Here is a 15,009-nt window from a genome sequence, read left to right on the forward strand (position 1 = left end):
GGGCGGCCGCGAGGGAGCGGAGCTCCTGGAGCGCGTCGAACCGGCGACGCGTGCCGAGCAAGCCTGCGACCAGCTCGCCCGTGGCGGCGCCGCGGCTGCAGAGGTCGTGGACGAGGTCGGAGGCGCTGCCCTGCGTGCCTCTGTAGCCAGGGCGTGCGCTGCGGCGGGCCTTGAGCTCATCCTCGCCTGTGATGAACTAGTACTAGCAGAAATGGGTCGTAGACAGCGTTGGGAATAAAAATGAGGCACGGACGTTCGCGACTATCCGCGTGTCCGGAGGCTGACCCAAACGACCAAAACTGGACGTACCAGCGCGTCCGTTTGGGTCGTAGGGTTGGAGATTCCCTGACTATCTCTCTCCTCCGTAGCTGTGATGTGAAGAGAAGACAAACCTGAGGATGATGTCACGAGGTACATTGGAGTGTTTGGCCTTTTGACCGGGAGTCCAAAGCTTCCCTGCCGTTATCTCACGAGCATATGCGGTGGAGGCGCAATTGACTCGGTCCTTCTGGTCGTACACAAGAAAAGCTTGCAAGCTTTACAGTACAGTGGAGCAGAGGGCTACGGTAGCAAAATACGTCAGGCCAACTTCAAATTCAAATATTCAAATCTCTCTATCTAGCCAGTCGAGCGCCAAGTTCCCGTCCAGCGAGAGGAGCTACAGTACCCTGCTATGGCTACATAACCAGCATCCCAAAGCCAGCCGTTGGACTCGTCGAGCTCCATCCCATCCCTCCCCCTGTCCAACCAAGCAGCCAGCCAGAGCCGGCGAGAGCAGAGAGCGCCATGGCGATGTTCAAGATCGTTGCGAGGGAGTTGCTCAGGCTGCTGTACACCCTCCTCCTGATGGGCAGCGTCTTCCGCGTGCTCCCGGAAAACCCGTGCCTTGCCAACGTCTGCGGGGAGGACCTCCACATCCGCGTCGTCCTCGCCCACCACTTCCTCATCCTCGCCGCCTTCGCCGCCGCCGTGCTCCTCCAGTCGGTGCGGGTCGCCGTCAGCAGCGCGGAGGCCGCCTCCGTCGCCGCCGCCCGTGTGGCCGCCGCCGGAGGCAAGAAGGACTTCGACGCCAAGCACGAGGCCGCGGTCGCCGCCGCGAAGGGGGTCGGCTGCATCACGGGCAAGTGGCGCAGGGCGTCGCTGCGCGCGCTGCTCCTCGCCGCCGTGGCCCTCTCCGCCGCCGCGTCGTTCCTCGCCGTCGTCTCCATCGAGGACGGGTACCTGTACGCGAACGGCTGCGACGCCGACCACGCCGGGTACGGCACGGGGACGCCCCTGAGCGTGGTCCTGACGGTGGGCCTGAAGCTCCTTCACGGCGGCGCGGCGCTGGTCGCCGTGTGCGCGAACTAGAGGCGATGCGTTCGTGTTCTTCATTGGTGCCAGCAACCAACCAGTGGACCTAGCTAGTAGTAAGAAGGGATTGTGCTTCATTATGGATCGATTGGTAGGTTTGTTTAGCCTTCAAATGAGTTGCGTGATTCAAGTACCACTGTACTTTGTTGGTAATTCAGTTCTGCGGTTAATTTGGAAGGAAAACATTCGCCTTTCTTCCTTGCTCCTTCATCCACTCAATGTTTTTCTTTTGCTAATGTTCCAATCAAGAGCTTGCTTAGCCATGTAATGTAATGCTTGCTGAAACTCATGTATGTGCGCCTCCATCTCTTGCTCATCTCTGTAAGGAGGCCGCCAACGAATTCAATTGTTGCTGCCTTTTTTTTTTATGGTCGATTGTTGCTGACTTGCTATGTCGAGTGCTCTTCCGTCGGGTCTCCACAGTGTGTCGGCCCACGGATAACAAGTTAACAACCCTGGGTAACATCGTCAAGCGCGATGGGCGGCGCGATGGGCGGCGAAGAACGGGAGGCCCAAGATGGCGCCGATCGAGCTGACGCTGCCGCCGGAGCAGACAGCAGTCCATCACCCGCGCCATCTTCGACGTCGTCAGGGAGCACGGGCTCTCACCATCTCCGACGTCTGGGAGCATGTGAAGGTACGCGGCCTACCAGCTTCAAGAACGCACCGCAGAGGCCCAAGAAGGAGCTAAAACGGAAGCCTCCCAAGCCATGACCTGATCTGGGATCCTTCTCCGGTTTCAGTCCCAGTCCAGTCACAGTGCTGTTCCATTTAACAGAGAGTAAATATGACAGACGGGTGGTAGTTAATACCTACCGACATGGAGTTAAGATTGTTAGCCGTTCAAACAAGAAAAGATTTAAGCTTTACATAATTTTCAGTTTTTTATAGAGCATATCTCCCTCAAACCTGACATCTACTAAATTGTCTTCGTCTAATCAAGAAATGAATCAATAGCTGTGCTTTCTGTGTCTAATCTCGTCCATTATATCTTTCACTAACATCCAGTGATTGATTGTACCCAAAAAAACTGCTTTTCTTCATTCATTATCACCAAATGTGGAGAATAGATTTGCTGAAATGCCAATATGTACATGAACAGAAAATTATACAACTCTACAGTTGCAACACAATCATCATTTGTACTGTACAATTTCATCCGATTAACGGAAGCCCCTGCTCTCTTTGGGCTTTGCAGCGTGTAGGTGACACAAACAGAAAAAAGCCTAGGTGAGATGGTTATTCAATATCGTAATTCATTTCCATACCCTGTTTAAATTCCCCATTGTTCACTGGGTCAGCTTCCTGATTCTCATTGTCACCTTGGCCTGCAGCACAGCAAAAATAAAAGCACAGATAAATTTCTAGCCACAAAAGTGTATGAAAATTGACTTCACTATTGATGGTCTAATGGTGCCCTTGATACTTCATATTCAAGAAATCATGTTGTCAACTCACCAGTCTCCAGTTCAATTCCTCAATGCATTTCTGTCTCTCCCAAACATAATATTTCATTGACTGCAAATCAAATGAAAGGAGCTAAGATAAGGCACAACACTTGGTGAAATGGATATTTGGCAGGAAAAAAAGGTTTCATGCGTATCCCTACCCCTCGTCGCTGAACCTCAACTGATCTTCGTAATGCTTCTCTTTTAGTCAGAAGATTACTGGGTTCTGATTTTGTTGGGCGGCGATAATTCTTTCCACGGTAAAGTATTATGGCGTGGCTGTTTGTGAGCTTTTGTGTTGCTATTAACATTCATCCCGTCTCAACCTCAAGCAGCATCGATGTGTATGTTATCTGGTAAGCTCGAGTCTGCTTGGTAATTACTTTCACAATCTCTTTGTGTTTCCAGTGTTGATGAATCTCTTCAATTACACCATCAAAGATACCGCGTCTTCCTGCAAGGAAAAAAGGATACATAATTTTTGGGATCAGAGGATAAATAGCTTTTCTTGGTCACCTGCACAATGATACGAGCACGTGTGAACACAAATGCTATAGTTAAAGGCGGAAAGCTATACCAAGGAGCACATGCTCATCCATCTTTAGGCCAATCTTTCGGAATATCATCATTTCCTCCTCTGTCAAAAGTTCTTTGTCTGAAGATGGCTCTGAAGGGTTCCAGGAACTATGAAGCTTTGCCAGCGCCTGGTTGGATCTTTCAATCTTCTTAGTGAGCTGCAGTACAGACCAGTTTTGTTTCGTTAGGAACTATTAGAAGTTTGAGGATTCCAAACAAGAGCATTAGTGTAGATCAGGTCTTACAATGAAAAGCCTCCGTTCCTGGTCTTTCAGATCCTTCTCCAATCTGTGCTTCTCAGCCTCTAGTTCTATCATGGCCTGGTTGTTTTCAGTTGTTTCATGCACATGGTTAACCTGGAAATCCTGATACTCCCTGAAAGTCCCCACAGAACTTTCCTCAGATGGTAAACCAGCATATATCTGAAGGGAGTCAATCACCGTTAATCGGGCTTCTTCTTCCTTCACATGCTGGGCATCTACCCGTGCCTCTTGTTCAATAACAGACCGCTTAACTCCACCAGGAAGAAAATCCTTGCCTCTATATAGAATAATAAAAGCCTTGTTTCTCAATATGATAGTTCCTCCAGTAAGATGCTGCACCGAGGAGAATCCATTTTACACAGATGAAGATACAAAGATGAACCAATCATCAAAAGACAACGACCGGGTTACCAATTAAGAATCAATGTAAAGAAAGCATGAATGCATACTTAACTGCTTATTCTAAAATACTATCATAGAGTTCAAGCTCCCACAGTATTCTGTACAGTACATTAGTTTGGAGATCTCGTGTGTTTGATAGTTACATGCACAATAAGTAGCATAACAAGATTTCATGTGGAACAGTTCTTGCCTTAAGATTCCACGCCATTTGTTCATTACTGGTATTCTGGATACCCACTTTCACTGCAATCTTTGCTAGAAGGCTCTTTTCCCAAAGCTTTAGAATAGCAGCAGCCAAACCCTGTAGTTTTGTATTCCTGCCTGCCAAATATATTAGTTCAGACATATTTACAATGTTTCTTGTGGAACTTTAAAGTGACACATGCATAACATAATAAGAATGTAGAGTGTGGAGGCAGTTAACACTTAATCATCCCATAAAACCACAGCTATTTGGAACTTCCAATTTACTTAAATAACATGAGCAAAATATGGGAATTAATACCATACTCACCTAGGGCAAAATGTGTCGGCAAAGGGTGTGCAAGCTTGCGCAAGTATGTCAACTCCCCATCTGCTAGTGTCGGTCTCACACCAGGAGGACATTGTCTAAATGGTGTCTTGTAGCCTGGGACAACTTGTGGAAGGAGATCAGCATCCACAGGCAATGGTGTGTTCCACCACCAATCTATAAACCGAGGTCCCAAACTGTCCAACAGTCTGTTGACTTCTCTTTCATAGAGTGTTCCTTCGATAGGTGCTTCGTCGTGGAAAGATTTGTGCAGAGTTTCTGTACGCACTGGATATTAGAGAGTAGGTTTATGTCGTATTTGTCAGCTGTAGGTATTACAGGATGAGCGAAAGGGCTCTGCCCCAAACTAGTTTAATTTACTTGTGTTGTGTCCTCTGTTGATCTGCCTCCTGATATTTCTGTTTAGTTTTCATGTATTCCCTCCGATCTAAATCAATTAACATGGATTCGGGCAAAATACTGCCTAAAATATGTGTAGATTCAATGAAACTGTGTCAACTAATTGGCCGAGATTCTTCCTCTAGTGTATCTAGTCTTGGTCTTTGAATGTGTCTCACGAAGCGCCACGCCTGCTCTGGCGACTCGGGAGGCGATTGGGACCTCGCCCTCCCGGAGCGGCGCCGCCGCCGTTGCTCTGACCGCACCCAGGGGGGTCGCAGGGCGGCGGCACGAAAAGGTAACAGGTTTGCTGTCCTCTCCCCCGTCTGCTCTGAGGTCGAGGACTCAGAGTCGGACCTCTGCGCGCCGGTCGCCGACGTGACTTCGCCGCCGCCCCCAGCCTCTGCGCTGAATCTGGGGAGATTCTGGCCAGATCCGGCGGGGCGGGCGTCGCCGCCGTCGCCATCGTCTGCTTCCCCAAGGGAGGGGAGCCTCGAGCCGTGCCCCTCTGCTCCGAAGCCGCCGCCACCGCCGTTGGGGTCTGCCCACTTCCCACCGCTCCCTGGGGTCCTGGATCGGGGACGGAGTTCTCCTGCCGACGGGGGCTCCGGCGGTCAGGGTTCGGGCTCGTCGTCGATCCGCGTCGGCGACCTCGTTCTGGTGCTTCCTCCGTGCCCTGGGCGGCCGGAGTCGAGGGAGGCGCCGCCGCCGCCTCTAGGGTTTGCCCCCAGCGGGGGGAGCCCTGACCTGCGATACGCGGGGCCTGGTGGGCCGGCCCAGGGACGGGGGCCTGCTAGGGAGGCCCAGGTGCATCCTTCGGTGGGGGTGGGGCCGCTTGGGCCAGCCCAACCTCCATCTCTTCTGCTGGACCGCTCTACCCTTTCGATCGAACCGTCGGATCTTCGCCACGTAGCCCTCTGTGAGGATGTGCGGCCTAGCGCGCCTAGGGTTTCTGTTGGGGACGCTTCTACCCTCCCGCCGTCGGGTCTTAAGTGGTTTTGGCTTCCCCCACAAACCCTAGATCTCACACTTGCCTTCCCCGCATCCGCTCGAGACATCCGCCGCAACCGTTCCGCCGCCAAGCTCCTCTCCAGCCGCCGCGACCCCTGCTCCGGCGCCCTTGTTCCCCACCTGGTACACATGGATCGTGATCGCTCCTCCTACGGCAAGCGCCCGTATGATGATTTCCAAGGCGGCTACTCCCGCAACCGCGAGCAAGACCTTCGGCAGAAGCTTGACCGCGAGCAGGAGGAACATCGTTGTCAGCAGCGCCAGCGAGACCGCGACCTCGACCGGGCGGGTTCCTCGTCGTGGCGTTCCGAGGGGGAACGCTCACGGCAGGACTCCCGTGCCCCTCCCCCCCCCCCCGCCCCCTCCTCGCGGCCGCGCATCTGGGAAGAATGCGGGTCGGAGGAATCTCCGTCAGCCTAGCGCTAATCAAGGCCCTCCCTCTGCTCCGCATCTTGGGGATGGCACCGTCTCAGGGGAGACCGCTGTTGCAAACCCAGATGCTGCGCATATTACATGTTACAATTGCGGGAAACAAGGACATATCCAGGCGGACTGCACCGACGAGCCTTTCTGCGTCAATTGTAAGAAAGTGGGACATCTCTCGGCCATGTGTGCCGCCTTCGCCAAGGTTTTGGCTCCGTACTGGGCAGGTTTCAGTGGAGGACGCCAGGGGTTCCTCTGCATCGACGTTCCCGAAGAAGAGCTACAACGCCCGGCCTCCAACTCGGCCACCGTCATCTTGGAAGGGGGGCGCCTTTCGGAAGAAGAAGTCGAAGAGGAGTTCAAAGACCTGGTTGACGAGAACTGGAACTGGCAGGTGCGACAGCTTTCCGCCTCAGACTTCGCTGTCGTATTCCCTTCCAAGGAAAGCCTCCGTATTGCGATCCGTGGGGGCGGACTTACTCTGCCGTCGAGCAAAATCAAGGCCGTGGTCACCATTCCGCTGGGTGACCCGCTTGCGTCTGAGACTCTGGAAGAGGTCTGGGTCAAGCTGCTGGGGGTGCCGCCTCCCCTGCGCTTGGCGGAGCGTCTGCTGCTGTCCACAAGGGAGGTGGCTCGTCCTATTTCGGTGGACGAGGCTTCCCTTGATCACCTGGAGGCGCCGGTCAGAATGTCGTTTGGATGCCGCAAAGGAGACGTGCTCCCAGAGTACATTACGCTCTTCGTCAACCTGCAAGGATATCGTATCAAGATCCTCCGCGAGACTGCTGCCGCTGAAGACTCTCCCCCTCGGGCTCCGCCGAGGTTCCCCCCCGGCGACAACACAGGGGAAAAGGATGACGACTGCGAAGAGACTGACGAAGATCGCTGGGACGGCCGGCGGGGCAAACACCTAAAGGACAAGCGTTCTTCCGCCTCAGCACCAGGTGCTGGAGGAGGTGGACCGCGTAAATCAGTGCCAATGGAGGCCGCGCCGTCCTCGTCGACCTCTCCTCCTGCTTGTGCTGCGGAACCAATCTTTTCCATCCCGGACTCTGCCCGCAGCCAGTATGGATCGAATCTGACCCCCTCTGGAAACATCTTCCCCTGGTGGCGCAAATCATCAAGGCGTCGCTCTCTTCCCAAGCCAAGCCCAAGTCTCCTGAAGCTTCTGATAGTGATTCACCCCTGCTGCTAGACTTACCTGTCGAGCCCTCGTCGGAGGAAAGGGTTTCTCCGACACCTGGCAAGGCCCTGAGGCTGTCTGAGGCTGATAGGGAGGAGGTGGGCTGGAGTTCTCCTCCCTCTGCTTCGTCTGACCAGGAGTACCGGCGGAACAGCGAACGCAGGAGCAAGAGCAACCACGATCGCCCATCTAGAAAGCTGATGCTGGAAGCGGCGGAGTCTGAGCCCCCGATGGAGCCCCCTGTGTCTACCCCGCCTCTGGTCCTTCATCAAGCCCCTGCGATCTCTAAGGGCGGCTCGCCTTCCTCGGGCCAACTCCTGATGCTGGATGCCCCAATCCCAGCTCTGGGGGCAGCGGTTGCTCGTGCGCCACGCTCTAAGGCCCCGCCAGCGGAAGCCCTCCGCAAAAGCGCGAGAGCCAAAGGGGCTACTGCTGGCCCGGTGCTGGAGCGCGCCATGCGGGCCACTGCGGAGAAGAATTCCATGCTCAAGGGCTCCGTCGAAGCATCCGCTTCCCCGGCCGCCATTGAAGTATCTGCTACCCCGTCCTCCGCCACACCTGCGCCAGGTAACCCTATCTCCCCCTCTTCCTTTGTTGCTTTTCAAGCTTCTTCGGTAGAGCATCTTGTTAAGGTGGCTAGAGACAGTTGTATCTTGTTCAAATCTTCGGACGGGTCTCCCGCCCAAGCGGTGGCTCTGCTCCAAGCCCGTGAACGCGCCCAAGCTGAACTGATCGCAGCCAGAAGAAAGATCGAAGAGGAGACGGCTAAAGCCAAAGAAGAAGCTGCTCGGGCAAGTACTGACCATAGGGAGGAAGGTACTTGCCCAGAGGGAGGTTCCGAGGGGGAACCAATCCCGGGACATGGCAAAGTAAAGAAAACTGCTCCCAAAAAGAAGAGAATCGCCCGCAGACCCACCCCTGTTGGGCACCGACCGATAACCCGCCAAGCACGGGCTCTTAGCGTGGTTCGCCAATGAGGGCCCTCTTCTGGAATATCCGGGGGTTCGGCCGTAGGGGGAGGCGAACTCTGCTCAAAGACTACCTCAGGCTTCACCATATTGATCTGGTTTTGTTGCAAGAAACCATTAAACAAGACTTCACGGACGCCGAGCTTGCCAGCCTTGAAGTTGGCGAGAAATTTTTCTGGTCCTGGCTCCCGGCGAATGGCCAATCGGGAGGCATGCTTCTGGGAGTTAGAGACAGTATGTTTGAGGTGGGAAGAATGGACAGGGGTCAATTCTTCCTCAGCCTATCTATCCTTCATCGTGCTACCAAGGAAAAGCTCGAGGTCATTGGTATCTATGGTCCTACGGACCATGCTCGCTCCAGGGGGTTCCTGGCCGAGATTACGGATAAAATCGCCAACTGTGCCCTTCCGATCCTCATGGGAGGGGATTTCAACCTTATCAGGGCGGCTGAAGACAAGAACAATGACAACCTTAACTGGACTCTCATAGATCTCTTCAACAACAGCATTGCCACTTGGGCACTAAGGGAAATTCCGCGCACAGGGGCGCGCTTTACCTGGTCTAACCATCAGCTTAATCCAGTTCGCTCTGCCCTCGATCGAGTTTTTGTTTCTGCTTCCTTCGAAACCATTTTCCCACTTTGCTCTCTTGCGGCCGAGACCAGCCTTGGGTCCGATCACACGCCGCTGGTGTTTGATACCGGGGAGGGTTTCCCCACGCGTTCCAACCGCTTCTTCTTCGAGACTAGCTGGTTTGAGCGCCCAGACTTTGTCCCGCTGATGCAGCTAACCTGGGCCAGGTTGCTGTCCAACGTAGGAGGTCGCGACATCATTGACTGGTGGTCATTCATGTCGACGGGAATAAGACAATACTTGAGGGGCTGGAACCAGAACCTTGGTAGGGATTCCAAGGCTACAAAGAAGGCCCTCTTGACGCAGATTGCCCAGCTCGACGTCCTGGCAGACTCCTCAGGCCTTGACGAAGACGCCTGGGCATCTAGATATCACCTGGAAGAACAGCTGCTGCACATTTATAAGATGGAAGAGGAGCACTGGAGGCAGCGGGGCAGAGTCAAGTGGGCACTGCAGGGCGACGCGAACACCGCGTACTTTCACGCCATCGCCAATGGCAGAAGAAGGAAATGTAATATCTCAGCACTGATCTCGGACAGCGGGACAATCACAGACCCAAAGCTCATCCAACAACACGTGTATGAGTTCTACAGGAACCTCCTTGGCTCGTCAGCCCCAAGGGTGTGTGGGTTGGCGCCGGATACCTGGGATAGGTACAACCGGGTCTCAGAGGAGGAGAATGTGAACTTGACCTATACTTTCTCTGAGTCTGACCTCGAAGCCATTGTTAAAGACATGAAGACTGACACCGCCCCGGGCCCGGACGGTTTTCCTGTTGTGTTCTTCAAGAAATTTTGGCCGCAGGTCAAACTTGGGGTTCTTCACATTCTCAACGACTTTGTGCTGGGGCGCATCGACATCTCTAGGCTCAATTTCGGAATTCTCTCACTCATTCCGAAAGTCCCGGGCGCAGACCAAATCACGCAATACAGACCGATTGCCTTGATCAACGTGATTTTTAAGATCGTCTCCAAAGCCTATGCCTCTAGGCTGGATCCGATAGCTCATAGGATTTTATCCCCCAATCAAACTGCCTTTATAAAAGGAAGGAACATCCTTGATGGCCCGCTGGCACTGCTGGAAATCATTCACGACTTGAGGAAGAGAAAGCACAATGGGGTGCTTCTCAAACTTGACTTCGAAAAGGCCTACGACAGAGTGAACTGGGACTTCCTGGGGGAAGTACTACGTTGCAAAGGTTTCGACGAAGGCTACATCCATCGGATTACTCAGCTTGTCTCCGGGGGACAAACTGCTATCTCGATCAATGGTGAAGTGGGGCCGTTTTTCAGGAATAAGAGAGGGGTTCGACAGGGAGATCCCCTCTCACCGCTGCTGTTTAACTTCATTGGTGAGGCCTTGTCGGGTATTCTCACTGCTGCTGCTAAGGCCGGACATATTCACGGTCTGGCTCCGCACCTTCTGCCTGGGGGCGTCTCCCACCTCCAGTATGCAGACGACACGCTCATCCTCATCCAGGGTTCCGATGAGGATATTGCCAATCTCAAATTTCTGCTGATGTGTTTTGAAGATATGTCTGGGCTCAAGATCAATTACCACAAAAGCGAGGTATTTGTGATGGGACAGAGGTTTGAGGAGCGAACGGATATCGCTAACAAGTTAAACTGCAAGTTAGGCACCTTCCCCTTCATTTACCTGGGCCTCCCTATCTCGGACAGGAAACTTACCCTGGAACAGTGGCTCTTCTTGGTGAGGAAACTCGCCACCAAAATCGAACCGTGGCTGGGAAGATTGATGTCGTCAGGGGGAAGACTCATCCTCTCCAATGCGTGCCTAGATAATCTCCCAATGTTTGCAATGGGTCTGTTCCTCCTCCATGACGGGATTCATGCGAGGTTTGACTCGCACCGCTCTAAGTTCTTTTGGGAAGGCGCGGGGCCAAAAAGGAAATACCATCTTGTGAACTGGCCAAATGTGTGCAGACCTAAGGAAGTGGGAGGTCTAGGGTTGCTCAATACCAAAAAGATGAACTTGGCGCTTCTTCTGAAATGGATTTGGAGGCTCTATCAGGATGAGGACACGATATGGGCTCGTATCCTTCGTGCTAAGTATGCGGACGCCTCCGATCTGTTTGCGGGTTCAGGTCAGGGAGGGTCACCCTTCTGGAAAAGCCTCCACAAGATCAAGCATCTGTTCAAGGCTGGTGCAAAGCACAAGGTGCGGAATGGTATTAGAACCAGTTTCTGGAAGGACTGGTGGTGGGGGAGGGGCCCCCTCCTAGAGTCCTTCCCTCTGCTGTATGCCATCTGTGACAACCAAGATATTGCGGTTGCTGACGCGATCTACCAAGGTGATCTGCAAGTTCGCTTTCGTCGTTCTCTTGATCCAGAGGGCCTGCGACAATGGGTCGAGCTTCAACATACCATGGCTGAGGTTATTCTCACCGAGGGTCAAGACCAGATTTCCTGGCACCTGGAACAGTCCGGATCCTACTCAGTGAAATCCATGTACTCTTCGCTTTCGCGGGGCACGTCTATTGCCCACTTCAAAGACCTGTGGGAAGCCCCGGTGCCGCTCAAAATCAAAATCTTCTCCTGGCAGCTAGCGCTTGATAAACTACCTTCGGGGTTACAGATACTTGCTCGCCACGGTCCGTCCAATGGGCTCTGTTCCTTGTGCGGGGCGCCAGAGGATGCTAGCCATATCTTCTTCTCCTGCTCTTTGGCGATTTTTGCGTGGTCAGTTACGCGCCAGATGCTCGGGTGCAACTGGTGCCCCACCAACTTTGCCCAATTTCACGACATTCTTTCTAGCTTCTCGGGTTACCCCAGAAAATTGTTGTGGATCCTGTTCCTTGCCCAATCTTGGTCTTTGTGGCATGTGCGCAATAAACTTGCCATTGAAAAGAAAACTATTGCTAACCCAGCTGACATTATTTTCAAAATCATCATTTTCTTGCAGCTGTGGAGCCTAAAATGCAAATCAAGAGAAAAGGAGGGCTTAGGCTGGATGGCACGCGAGCTAAGGGAGCTGTACGCGGCGCTCAAGCCAACGCCGCCGTGAAGGAGTAGGCCGTGCCACGGAACGGGTACCTGGACGGTCAAGACGGTTGGGAGCCTTGCTTTGTTCTTCTGTTGTTTGTTCCCTTGTTATCGCTGGAACTCTTATCGTAGGCGCTCGCTATGTGTGGCCAAGTTGTAATGCCCAGCTGGTGTATCTGAATTGCTACCTTCGTGGCTTTATTAATTTAAAGTCGGGCATATGTTTGCCTATTATCTAAAAAATAGGTGCTTCGTCGTATGTATGAACACCAATGCTTTGATCAATCTCTCGGAAAGCACCATAAGCGTCACCGTTGCCATTTCTTAAAGACTCAGAGATGCTTCCATATGTCCTTTCGGGTTCAGGGGTAGTACATTTTAACACAGGAACTTTCTGAATATTAGCTACGAAATGTATATCTCCTTTTGTCCAAACAACTAAGCCTCCTGATTTTTTCTGATCAAAGGGAAGTAAAATGTCAGATTTGATATTTTGAGGCAAATCCTGTTAATTGGGTCATCGAAGAATTAAAACAGTTCATAAATAAGTAGGATTTGCATTAAAGTAATCTCTGACCACAATTTCTCTAGGACGTGATGATGAGTGCCTTCACTCAACAGCTCTCAACTCACCAAAACATAAATCTACCAAACATCAGAAAAAACAACAGTGGCAAGACCTATGTCCTACTTTCAGCACAATACTCTTTGCAAGATTAGCACCACGTTGCCAACATTTTAGTATGATTTGCAGACCTTAGACTACGCAGTTCACTACAGTTCCAATCCACCATTATCAGTTTAGACCATTTATATCAAAATCCATATTTCTTTGCCACATACATGATACATGTATGCAAGGGACACAAGCATTCCAAATTTGCATTTCGCAGCACACTGTACGGAAAACAGAGATAATCGATAATGTGCTTGCATCAATAAGAAATGCATCCACGTAGCATCTCTTGCATAAAATCGCACTATCTATTCATCATGACTATGCACCAACATCAAAATCTTTGTCGCTCCTTTTTTGAAGGAAAAAAAAATGCTCAAAACCAAGTTCAGCAGAGACGCTGAACCGGGCGACCACACAGAGACAGCATATGACTCTCACCTCCAGGATCTCCCTAGCTCTGTCCATGCACCGCCGGAGCGGCTCGACGACCCGAACCCCATCGAGCTCCTGGCCGCTGGACCACTCCCTCCGCACATCCTCCACCACCTCGTTCGTCACCCCGGCCTTCTTGGCCCGCACCCACTTGTCCATCCCACGCGCCGCCCGCCGCAGCCGCTGCAGCTCGGCCGCCTCCAACACCCGCTCAGCGGGCGTCGGCTCTGGCACCTTCTTCTCCCGCCGCAGCGCGACCTTGAGGTCCTGGTCCCTCGCCGCGGACCACGGAACCGCCCTAGAAGTCGGCCTCTCTTTCCCATTCCTTCTCCCCCTCTCCTGTGGATTTCGACAAATTTGACCCTTTTTCGAAAGTTCAGCACGATTTGACCTCTTTTTTCAAAAATATTCAAAATCTGACCCTTTTTAGTAGCGCCTTTCGCAGGGGAGCTACCCTCTTCTCTGTAGCGCCACCGTCACTGGCGCTGAACTTGTGCCAGCGTGGCGAGGCTGGTCCCACAATTCGCGAGTTCAACTCCATTCATGGGGGCGCTACCCTTTTAAAGTTCAGCTCCCTAACGAGTGGAGCTACCCTTTCAAAGTTCAACTCCCCCAGCAGGGGCGCTACCCTTTGGAATATGTTAAGTCGCGTGGGCCGCCCCCATCCGCTCCACCTAGCACTTACCCCTCACATCCCGACCAGGAAGAAGCCAGGGCGAGTCCCCATCTCTCTCCCCTCTCAAATCCTTCCCCAAAATCCCCTAGATCTGAAGATTTCTTTGGTGGATTTTGGTCCCCCTTGATGCAAAGAGGTGTTCTCTCCCATCCACTTCATTTTGTCCATTTGATGTCATGTTTTTGGTTCTATTTTGGTAAATCTTGGTAACCCTAGAAAAATTGATGTCATGTTCTATGTTCTATTGTTGTTGTATAGTCTATTGGTGGTTTGTATGTGTCTATGTAAGATTTGTAGTTTATGGTTAGCCCTAGATCTATTTAGTGACATAGATGTAGTTAGGGTTAGACCTAGATCTATTTGGCCACCATTCTATCTTCTTATTTTATTGTTGAAATGCATATGCTATAATGTAATATACGTATAGTTGATGCATTTGGGTTGTTGTAATTTGGTTATAGATGGCGAGAATTGTGAGTGTCCACTATGTGGACAAGGACGAGTTCATGAAAGGCAATGTCGAGTTAGACCCCGATGAGGTGGTGATGGTGTTTGAAAGAAGTCCCAACTATGTCGAGGTTGTGGAGAAAGTGAGGATTGAGTTGAAATGGATGAGCCCAACGGATGACATAGAATTGGAGGGAAGGTATAATGTTTCTTTTGGTATGCATAATCGTTGGAAGACAATGAATCTCAACTCAGATGAAAGGTGGAGTGCATACAAGGAGGTGGTGGCCGAATCGCAAGACAAGGCTCTCGAGTTATTTGCCACAAAGAAGGTATCGTCGCGGCCACACTTGGACTTGAACCGGCATGCCTCCCCAGTTCATGGTAGGAGCCCGTTTGTTGAACCCGATGTTGACATCTCAACAAGTAGTCCTCCTCCGATGACCCAAGATGTCATGACCCAACAAGAAATCAGCCAACCACCGAGCCCGATTCGCAATGGCAATTATGAAGCAATGGAAGAAGATAATGATGACTATGAGGGCAACGGGTCCGAGGGTGATCCCAATGACAATGAGGTTGGTGATTTGGATGTTTATTGTGC

The 15,009-nt window shown here is 52.1% G+C and overlaps 1 protein-coding gene across 1 annotated transcript; it reads right to left on the reverse strand.

Annotated features, from left to right (window-relative positions):
* Positions 1-2,970: 2,970 nt before the first annotated feature.
* On the reverse strand, positions 2,971-13,823 carry LOC124649902 (chloroplastic group IIA intron splicing facilitator CRS1, chloroplastic-like). The gene is made up of 8 exons (XM_047189472.1): positions 13,704-13,823; positions 13,289-13,621; positions 12,430-12,628; positions 4,557-4,811; positions 4,233-4,363; positions 3,623-3,973; positions 3,379-3,535; positions 2,971-3,255 (listed from the first exon to the last, which is right to left on the reverse strand). The coding sequence occupies exons 1-8, from the start codon at positions 13,821-13,823 to the stop codon at positions 3,113-3,115; spliced, it is 1,689 nt and encodes a 562-aa protein (XP_047045428.1). The 3' UTR covers positions 2,971-3,112.
* Positions 13,824-15,009: the final 1,186 nt, after the last annotated feature.

The sequence above is a fragment of the Lolium rigidum genome, chromosome 1 (assembly GCF_022539505.1).
Source record: "Lolium rigidum isolate FL_2022 chromosome 1, APGP_CSIRO_Lrig_0.1, whole genome shotgun sequence".
NCBI classification, from domain to species: domain Eukaryota; kingdom Viridiplantae; phylum Streptophyta; class Magnoliopsida; order Poales; family Poaceae; genus Lolium; species Lolium rigidum.